The following is an 11199-nucleotide window of genomic DNA, read 5'->3' as shown; positions in this document are numbered from 1 at the left end:
CAAGTGTCACCATTGTATTGGAAATAGCTTATGACTTACTATTCATTTTCTTGACTTTTGACCAATTGCTTAAATATCTCAAAAAAATCACACAAAATTCATTCTTGTCTTCAACCTCTTGGCTGATTCTCTCTCTAGCAAAGAAGGAAGAAAAACCTCTTCAAAGTTTGGCAATTATCTAGCTCAAATCATCCAAATCAATCACACAAACTAGTTTCCACTCCATACAATCTTTCCATTTAGTGTTAGTGGTGAGTTTGGTGAAGTTTTTGGAAGAGCTAAGGTGGTCTACAACTCCTCTTCTCTTGTTTACTAGGTAAGTGATGATTGAACATCCTCTTATAGCTAATGATGTTTATTTTGTGCCTAATGGTGACTTGAGTGATGGAATGTGTGATTTATTTCTTGATTTGAAGTGATTTGGTGAAGTTTTTATTTTATTGACGAATTTTCTGGTTTAATATGAATGGGATGTTGTGGCTATTTTTGATGATTGACAATGGCTTATAATGACTCTAGTAGGTGTGAATTATTGATAATTGCAATCAATTTTGGGTTTGGATTGAAATGAGAAAAGTTAGGGTTGATAACCCCTAATTCTGTCCGGTTTTGGATCATAGGGTTAGAGGCCGAATTGGACTTTGCTCAAAACATGAAAGTTGTAGGTATTGATGAGTTTAAAGTGCCTACAAAATTTCAGGTCATTTGGATAAGTGTAGAGTGAGATATGTTGTTTTTACTGTTGCTGTTCTGGGTGATCAGAATGTGCGAACTGTGATTGTAATCGTCTGTTTTGACTGGAATTTCTTTGGATTTGGATGTTGGTGTCTTCTGATGAAATGTAGCTTGATGTCTTAGCTATCATATGCCTTTGGAATCAATGCATTTGGACCTGTGTAGACTGAGTTGGACGAATTACAGCATAGTGTGATTTGTAAACCTGCAATTACGGTTCTGGTTTGGTATTCTGCATATTTGACCTAGTTGTGCTAGGATTTGGACTGAGTGGCCTTCTACATTGTTGTAGCCCTGTCTTTTAGCTTCGATATGGTGGGTCTTACACCCTCATCCGATAAACGTAGTGCAATTTGTGCCATTACCGCATAATGAAGGTAAAACTGTTTTTGTTGTTATGGCCAAGATGGCTACATTTCCTGATTTTCTGGCTTGCTATAATGCTTATATATGCATATGAAACCTTATTGGGGTTGTGGTTGGCATGGCTTTATGACGCGTTATCGAGTCTCATTGTACTTGTTTGTGTGTTTTAAGGCTTACTTTTATTCCGGTCATTTCCTAGTTAACTTTTACTTTGGGCCTAGTGAATGGCTTTTGGAAATGAGGTGAATTTTGTGTGAGATGTTGGGACTGATTCGAGGAAATAATGAAGCCTTAATGGCTGGAAAAGTAAGAAATTTAGGGGAAGTGCTGCCCGATTTTCTAGGCCGTTTGGTTCTTTTAAGTTGGATTTGCCTTTTGGTAGAAATAAAAGGGCTTTTGGGTTATTGAACCTAGGTCTTTATGCTATCTTTTGTTCCCAAAAATCATGTTTTGTACCCTTGCATTAGTAATTATTTGGCGAGGCATACGACTAGTAGTCGAGCCTCATGTGCATTGTGTTTACTCGATTACGGATGTGAAACCTTCAATTGGTTTATTTTGGTTATTTTAGGGTTTCTTGGCGATTAAGGCCAATCTGAAGTAAAAATTTTTTAAGTTGAGCCGGTGAGTGTACCACTCCCCTCCATTGCTGTTTAACTTGATTTCTGCTCTGCAATCTGTTTAATTTGTTTGAGACGAGGGTGTACTTTATCACACTCGTTCTCTTGTCTGTTCATATGCCAATTTTGGTGTCAATCTGAATCTGTATCTGTATCTGATATCTGTATCTGTATCTGTATCTGTATCTGTTCGGACGTCGTTTGGAAACTTGTAACCAACGACCTTTCTGTGACCTATGAGCTCAAATCCTGTGGTTAAGTTATTCGAGTCGGGCCGGCAAGGGCCTGGACGATTAGATAACGAACCACGGTAGTCTGTTTTGGGATCTTTGGGTATTGAGACCCTTGATTCCGGTATACTCGAGTATTACCATTTCTGTTCGGTTACGGTGAGCGGGCCCGGTAAAGGGGTGTTTGGTGGACGGAATTCGGTGTAAAGAGGGGTCTACGGACGTTTTGGTTCTATATACGTTGACGGAGAGTCAACCGGTTTGGATCAAGTACTGCGCTGGAAATTTGGCTCCTGAGAGCCACCCGTATCCTTCTGATTTGAATCATTGGTTCCTTTGCTTTACATCTGGCATGTGTATCTGATTTGTTAAATGTGAAATGCCATGATTTTTCTGCTATATGTTTGGTACCTCATTGAGCGCAAGCTCACCCCTTTCTGTTCCTTTTGTTTTCCTTACAGGAAAATAAACCCTTTTGGTCTGGATTTGACAAATGGCTGCCAAATTGAGCTAGTTGAACATATCTTTTGTATAGCTCATGTATTAAAACCCTAAGTGTACTTTTGGGGCGTTTTCTCTTTTGATTTGGCAAACCGTGTATATGTATTAATTTTTGAAAACTTTTGTATGTCATTTTGGATTGAAATTTTGGATTGTAATCGCTAAAGTTCAGATGTGAATTTTTGCGTGTTCTTTCGGTTGGGTTCTGACGGGTCGGTTACTATCATGGCCGACTCCGGATTTCATTTTTTCTTATTTTGGGTTATTTTTCCATTTTGACTTGTTTACGCTCGTTTGTAAGTTCCGGATCGCAATAGATAGTTCTAGTCTGCATCGTTAGTCCTGGCGAGAGCTGGGTAGGCAGCCCGCTAACCCCTTTGGTTCGCCTTAGGGAAAAGTGGGGCTGTTACAAGACCCCCACTCCAAAATAAACACTGGCGGTAATACTCGAGTATACCGATTAGTCGAGGAGTTAACACTCCACTCGACAAAACTAATGACCCAGGGTTCGTTATCGAATCAACCAAACCCTTGCCGGCTCGACTTGACCAACTAGCCACAGGGTTTCCGGAATTTCAGACAAGATACGAATCATATGCGTGTACATCAATTCACTTTCAATCAAAGAACAAGAATATAGCACATTAGGGCAAGTGCGATAAAGTACACCCTTGCCCAATCAAATCAATCACATATCATTCGATCACATTGGTCAAGTATTGAAAACAAGTATCAAGTTCAATCAGGTATTTGGAAGCACTCACCAAAGATTTAGTGCTTCTTCGGTTCACGTTCAGGTATTACTCCTGGTTTTGAGTCCAAATTTGCGATAAAACATCGTTTAAGAACTTTGAAATCACCTAATGTTCGAAACTTAAGTGTTTTGTTTAACAAAAACAAGTAATTGAAACTCATTTGGGAAATATTCGTAAAACTCATGCTCGCTCTTAAAACTTTGAAACTTTGAAGCGATTAAACTTTGAAATCCCCATTTGAATCGAAAAGACGAGAAACACGTATTTCTATTAGTCGTTACTTTCATTTTTCCAATGGTACAAGTTTCGGCCGAACTCTAGCTTATATATCTCTACAAAAGAGGACTCGAATAACCTAGACAATTCAAATTCACTTAACCTCAACTCTTCGCTCGAACTACAAGTACACACGTCTAGTCCTCGAGTGAAAATTTGGGCGGCATGCCCCTTGTATTTAGCTAGTTTCCAGCCATTAATGGCTTCATTGTTTTCCTCAATTCAGCCCCAAAGTCACACACAAGCAATGTTACCACAATAGCCCTTCAACTAGGTTCAATGTCATTCAAGTATAAAACAATACTAGTAATGCGACCAGAAACCAAGTTTAAGGACACACAACAAAACAGCAGGTTTGACGTCTCTTGGAGTTTCGGTCACAACTGAAACTACGCCTATTGGTTTGGGGTAAACTTTATACCATTTCGAAGCTAAGACAAAGAACTAAAAGTCTTATGAAGACATTGACAGCCATTTCGTTCATTTTCAAGGTCAAAAGGTACAATCTCAGAGAAAACAGAAAACTGTCCGCGAAACAGTACATTTGGCAGTCAGGGGTAATTTTATCATTTCACATGCTACAATGCTCCGATTGGGATGAAATTTTACAGGTTGCTATATAACTCCATTACCTACAACTTTAATGTTTTGACATAGGCCTGATTCAGCCTCTCACATGGACGAATTAAACAGGTCAGAACAGAACAACTTGGTTTCAAATTTCTGGAATTTGGACTTTTACTCTAGAAATTCATATCTAACAAGTACTCTGTCAACAAAACCCTCAAGTACTAGCTCAATAACATCAATTGATAGGTAGATAACCATAATCAAGGCTGAAAATGTAAACCCTAGCTAACATTCCACCATATCATGCACAACTCACTAATTAACCGTCAAAACCCAAGATTAAGAGTTTCTATCCAAACTTTAGCAAGAGTAAGAAGAGAAAAAGGAAAGACAGCCATGGTACCTTCCAAAAACTCCTTGTAGGTGTGAAACCAAACACTTTCTTCCCAAACTTTTACCACACCCAACTACCTAAGCACTAAAATGAAAGTTTAATCGGTTTGGATTGGGTGATTTCTCTCAAATGAAGATGATTCAAGGTGAAAGTTGGAGGTTGCTCACTTGGTTTCTTTCTCTCCTCAAGCTCGGCTGGAAATGCAAAAAATGAAGAGGAATTGAAGTGATTTTGGGGATAAAAATGAAGGAAATTGTTTGGTCAAAAAACCCTTGGATGTTTGCCATTTGTCACCTCAAGATTACATCTTTAATTTTTCTTCTTTTTCCTTTCTTTTTGGTCAATAATTTCGGCTCTCTCTCTTGGCTATTTAAGGGATGATATTTATGCAATAATAACAAGAGGATTAAGGTAATAAAGTAGTGCTCAAGTGGTGCATTCAATCGGTAGCGAACGGTACCCGTCGGTTCAAACCGATTTTCCTTAAATCGCGTGTACTAGGGTTTTAACTTATGATTCACTAACTTATTATTAATACTTCTAACCACACACTTTCTATTATATAAAACTCACTCTTAACTACCAAATTTAGTACACACTCCGTACCGAGTAATCACACTACCAAAAAACGTAAAAACCCTAGTTTACCTTAACGATGAGAGAAAAGGGAAAATCCTTGGTTCTATGATTAATTGTAACTATTGAGAGAGTGAATGAGTAGTAAGGCTATTATAAAGGAATAAATTCCAAATAAAAGGGAATTTTTAAGAAAAATATGAGGGATTTTACAAGTCCTTACACTCTCTCCCCCTTAAAAGAATTTTGACCTCGAAATTTATACCTTTAGTCGTAAACAACTCGGGATACTTCTCTTGCATGTCTTTCTCCAGCTTCCAGGTTGCTTCCTCCACCTCATGGTGTCTCCACAGAACCTTAACCAGTGGAATCTGCTTATTTCTCAAGTCCTTCACCTTCCTATCTAGTACTCGAATGGGTTGTTCCTCATAGGTCAAAGACTCGTCCAGTTCAATATCTTCTGATGGCAAAATGTGAGTCGGATCCGGATGATATTTCTTAAGCAAAGAAACATGAAACACGTCATGGATCCGAGACAAACTAACTTGTAACTCTAGTCGATAAGCCACCTTTCCTATCCGCTGGAGTATACTAAAAGGTCCTATGTATCTTGGTTGCAACTTTTTCCCTTTTACTGCTTTAATTTTTCCTTTCAATGGAGTAACCCTAAGAAACACTTTATTTCCTATCTCAAACTCCAAATCCTTCCTCCGATGATCGGCATAGCTCTTTTGTCGGCTTTGGGCCGTTTGAAGCCTCTGAAGAATTACCTTTACCCTTCGTAGGCTTCCTCAACCCATGGTATTGTAGCCGGATCTAAAATCTTCCTCTCTCCTATTTCATCCCAATGAATAGGTGATCGGCACCATCGCCCATACAATGCTTCATAGGGGGCCATTTGAATAGAAGAGTGATAACTATTGTTATATGCGAACTCAACCAAGGTTAGGTATTGTCTCCAACTCCCTCCAAAATCTACAATACAGGCTCTCAGCATATTCTCAAGAGTTTGAATGGTTATCTCAGACTGTCCATCGGTTTTAGGATGATACGCTGTACTATAGCTCAACTTAGTTCCTAGAGCCTCTTGCAACTTTTTCCAGAATCGAGATGCAAATCTAGGGTCCCTATCGGATACGATACTCACTGGTACCCCATGTAGTCTCACGACTTCATCCATATAGAGTTTGGAAAGTTTCTCCAAAGAGTATTTCATATTAACTGGCAAGAAATATGCAGTCTTAGTTAATCGGTCTACTATCACCCAAATCGCATCATGACCTTTTTGAGTTTGTGGTAACCCTGATACGACATCCATCGTTATGTGCTCCCATTTCCATTCAGGTATCTCTAAAGGTTGTAACAAACCCGACGGTTTTTTATGCTCAGCTTTCACTTGTTGGCACGTAAGACACTTTTGTACAAATTGGGCAATTTTCGCCTTCATATTATCCTACCAATACAGGTTTTTGAGATCCTGGTACATCTTACCACTACCTGGATGCACCGTATACCTAGAACGGTGAGATTCCTCCAAAATCTCCTTCTTCAGTTCTTCATCTTTAGGTACAACGACGCGATTTCGAAACCTTAAAATCCCATCAGGACTGAGGTTAAAATCAGGCAATTCTCCCTTCTTCACTCTTTCCACCCATTTCTGTACCGTTGGTTCTTTCATTTGGCCCTCTTTAATCCGATCCAACAGTGTCGACTTCACCTCAATATTTCCAAAAATAACTTTCCGTGGCTCTACACGAGGGTTCCATTCACATATATTTTCTAACAAGCTCCACTCGCCCACCATTAAACTTGCTAGTTGAGTCTTTCGACTTAGAGCATCTACTACAACGTTGGCCTTTCCTGGATGGTAATTAATCGTACAATAATAATCTTCTAAAAACTCCACCCACTGACGTTGTCTCAGATTGAGCTCTTTCTGAGAGAATAAGTATTTAAGGCTCTTATGATTTGTGTATACCTCAAATGTCACCCCGTACAAATAATGCCGCCATTTTTCAAAGCAAAAACAACTGCCACAAGCTCTAAGTCATGGGTTGGATAGTTTTGTTCGTGAGACTTTAACTTCCGAGAAGCGTAGGCAATTACATTCCTATTTTGCATCAGAAGACACCCTAACCCTTCTCTCGAAGCATCGGTATAAACTGTATAGCTATCCTTCCCGTTGGGCAAAGCTAACATCGGAGCCATGGTCAATTGCTTCTTAAGCTCTTGGAAACTATTTTCACACTTAGCATCCCAATGTATTTTCCTTGTTTCTTGGTCAAGTTAGTTGGGATCCCACAATTTTTGAGAAATTCTTTATAAACCGGCGGTAATACCCCGCTAGACCTAGAAAACTGCGAACTTCGGTAGGATTCTCCGGCCGTTTCCATTTGGCAATAGCTTCCACTTTAGCCGGGTCTACAGTAAGTCCATCTTTTGAAATTATATGGCCTAGGAACGTCACTTTCTCTAACAAAAATTCACACTTGCTAAATTTAGCAAATAACTGGTGCTCTCTTAGGGTTTGCAACACTATTCTCAAGTGTTGTTCATGCTCCTCCCTTGTTTTCGAATACACCAGGATATCATCAATAAATACCACCACGAACCTACCCAAATAAGGTTTAAACACCCGATGCATTAAATCCATGAAGGGCGCTAGGACATTGGTTAAGCCAAAAGGCATTACCGCAAACTCGAAATGCCCATATCGAGTGTTGAAGGCCGTTTTTGGCACGTCCTCCTTTCTAATTCTCAATTGGTAATATCCCTGTCGAAGATCCAGCTTAGAAAACACATGGCCCCTTGTAATTGATCAAACAATTCATCAATATGGGGCAAAGGATATTTGTTCTTAATGGTTACTACATTCAACCCTCGATAATTAATGCATAACCTTAAACTCCCATCCTTCTTTTTGACAAATAGCACTGGAGCGCCCCAAGGTGATTTGTTCTCGTGTATGAATCCCCATTCTAGCAAGTCTTGCAATTGAAGTTTTAACTCCTTAAGTTCAGCGGGCGCCATCCGATAAGGGGTTTTTGAAATGGGAGTAGTTCCAGGTGTTAGGCCAACCTTAAACTCAATCTCTCTCCCGGGTGGCAATGACGCTAATTCCTCCGGGAACACATTTGGATACTTATTTATCACCGGCATATCTGCTAACTTAATCTTTTCCCCTGGAGTGTTAACTAGAAAGGTTAGATTACCCCGTGGCCCATGACTAAGCAATTTCCTAGCCCTTATTCCCGAAATGAGGGCAGATGAGGCTAACATACCCCTCACGTTTAGCTTTAAAGTTGCTTCACCCGGTATGCAAAACTCGACCACCTTCATACGACAATCCACCCGAGCATGATAATGAGCTAGCCAATCCATGTCTAGAATAACATCGTACTCCTTAATGGTTAGACTTATGAGGTCAACTACTAATTTCCGCTCACCAACCCATATATCACAGTTTCTATACACTTCGTTGGCAAGTAAGGACTGGTTACCCGTAGGTGTTCTTACTTCTAAGTCCGGTTTTCACGTCAATTCCAAGCATAAATGTGGGGCTAACAAAAGAATGGGTTGCACCAGGGTCTATCAAAATTTTGGTTAAACGATGGAAGACAGGAATCGTACCTTCCACTACCTTCGATGGTTCAGGTACCGATTGTTGGTCCAAAGAATACACTCTGGCTGGCACCCTTGACCTGGTCCCTCCTACATTGGTTGGTTTAGGGTTCAATTTGCCAGTCGACTTAGCATCACTGATTAGTGGGCAATTAGCAATCTGGTGCTCCGTACTTCCACACCTTAAATATTTTTGAGCTTTTCTCCAGCAATTATCCTCAGTATGGTGTGATTTCCCACAATACCCACACGATACTCGGGGGGCAGATGTCTGGCCTTCCTGTGGGACACTTCTCCCCTGTCCCCTTCCACTCTGGGCTCCCCTCGGAGTACCTCCCCTGGATGTGCTCATAAACCTTCCACCTCCAGCTCCACGACCGGCTTTAGGGGGTGGCATGTTTCGATCACTCTGTGCCGATCCTTGATTTCCACCAGGCGCCCCTATCCGTTTTGTGTAAAAATTCCTTACTTGCGCCCTGGCAATTTTGATTCTCTGGGCCTTCTCCAAAACCTCCGTAAAAGTGTTAATCTGAGCCGCCGCCAAGGCCTCCTGTATCTCTACATTGAGACCCTGCACAAACCTCCTTACCCTCGTTTGCTCCGTAGCTACCAACTCGGGAGCAAATTTGGATAGTTTTGTAAACTGAGTCTCATACTCAGCTACACTTAGGGCTCCCTGGTGAAACATAATGAAATCGTCTTCCCTCTTCTCCTGGACTATCGGTGGGAGATATTTCTCGTTAAACTCCCGCACGAACTTCAGCCAGGTCCATGCAGTTCCCTCTCTTTCCCATTTGGCCCTAACTACATTCCACCATGCTCTGGCCGGTCCCTTAAACTGAAAGATAGCAAATTGCACCTGTCTATCCTCCGCATAATTTAAAGCGGCAAATATATTGATCATTATTTCTAGCCATCTCTCAGCCGTTTCAGGGTCCGGCCCTCCCAAGAATTTCGGAGGTAAAAACTTTTGAAATCTCTCTAGGGCCCTATCTTGCCCCATTTCGGGATCCCTAGGTTGATTCACTGGGGCTTGACCCTGTTGTTCTACCAAACGAGCAAGGATATTAGTCATCTGTTGAATTGCCGTTGCCACCTGATCCCCCCTTCCGTTCGGGGTTTAAGTTGCGGGTCAACTGTTTCACCTCTTTCCTCTCTCGGTTCTTGCATCGGTTCCTGTGCCTGTCTACCCCCACGCCCACGATTAGAGCCATGCCCTCGAGTAGCTCCCTGATCCTGACTTCTTCTACCTTCCATGCTTCTTGACTAACCAACTATGTAAATATAAACAAAATCAGGTATGGCTCAAATAAAACGTTTCCAAATCACAAAGCAAAATAAGAAACCACATTTCAAATAAACATTTCCTTTATATACATAGCAAAATAAGGCACATAATAAGTTAGAACATACTGTACAAACCAAGGGACATAGAACAAAAAAAGCACTATATACATCAACCTTAACACGTCAAATTCAAAAACAAAAATGACGTGTCATCCCCCTATGTCCCTAACTATCTCACAAAAATTCCTCAAACCCTAAACTAGGGGTCTAGCTAGATGCCGACCGAATCGACTCCGCAGGTGCGACCGGCTCCTTCTTTGGGTCCTCCTCAAGATCCTCTTCAAGATCCTCCTCAGGATCACCAGGGACCGCGTGCCCTTGACCCTCCTCGGCCAAGTTCTGCACCACATCCTCAACTAGGGCCCTGCACTCCGTCAAAATACGGTCAGTTCGGTCTCTCACGTCTCCAACTACCCGAACAAGGCGACCATTAGCCGCCTGAGCCTGCTCTCTGAAGGCATTCGTCCGTTCCTGCTTCTCGAGAACCGAAGCCTCAAGCTCTCGGATCCTGGCATCCTGAACTCGGAGAACTGCTTGTAGCCGCTCTATCTCCGTCTGACACCTACGATTGGCGCTACCCAATCATCTCCTCTCATCGTCAACTGCAAGTACTACCCTATTGGGGTTGGAGTAAGTCTTCCAGCAATCACAATGTCAGATCTTCCGTGCTGGAGACCACCGATACACAGGCCCACAAGGACTCTCCTGGTAGGTGAGTACGCGACATATAGGTCCCCCGAGATGCTCATGGCCAGTAGGTACGGGCTGAGATGGCTCGGCACCCCCACTCGTATCTTTACCCGCCATAACCTACATTACAAGTAACATCGTAAAAATGAACAAGTTAGACACATACAGCTAGGTGAATCACCTATTCTCGAGTGTGAAACCCAAGACTATCATAACCCATCTATAAGCAAGGAATATCAGGTGTAAATCACTCAATCTACCCAGATCAATTCAAACCTAGGCTCTGATACCACCTGTGACGACCCCATCTTTTCTAAGGGTGTACCCCAGGGTTTAGCGGACCGCCTGCCTAGCTGTCGCCAGGACTCACTCACTATTTCGGATAATATAATTCACAACTTCTTAATGTAAAGAATTCAACCGTTGTCAAATTTAAAATATACAAATACATTCATTTCTGTCTCAAACTTCCATACATTCCCAAATACATCAAAAGATTGGAATTCTAAATACATTCA

At 41.4% G+C, this 11199-nt stretch overlaps 1 protein-coding gene across 1 annotated transcript; it reads right to left on the bottom strand.

Moving 5' to 3' along the window:
- Positions 1–8519: 8519 nt before the first annotated feature.
- On the bottom strand, positions 8520–9647 carry LOC113692713 (uncharacterized). Its single transcript, XM_027211223.2, has 2 exons — positions 9309–9647; positions 8520–9215 (listed from the first exon to the last, which is right to left on the bottom strand). The coding sequence occupies exons 1-2, from the start codon at positions 9645–9647 to the stop codon at positions 8520–8522; spliced, it is 1035 nt and encodes a 344-aa protein (XP_027067024.2).
- Between the last annotated feature and the right edge of the window lie 1552 nt (positions 9648–11199).

The sequence above is a fragment of the Coffea arabica genome, chromosome 1e, assembly GCF_036785885.1.
Source record: "Coffea arabica cultivar ET-39 chromosome 1e, Coffea Arabica ET-39 HiFi, whole genome shotgun sequence".
Classification (NCBI taxonomy): Eukaryota; Viridiplantae; Streptophyta; class Magnoliopsida; order Gentianales; family Rubiaceae; genus Coffea; species Coffea arabica.
The sequence above is the reverse complement of the archived record's forward strand: the minus strand, read 5'-3'. Positions and strand labels throughout refer to the sequence as shown.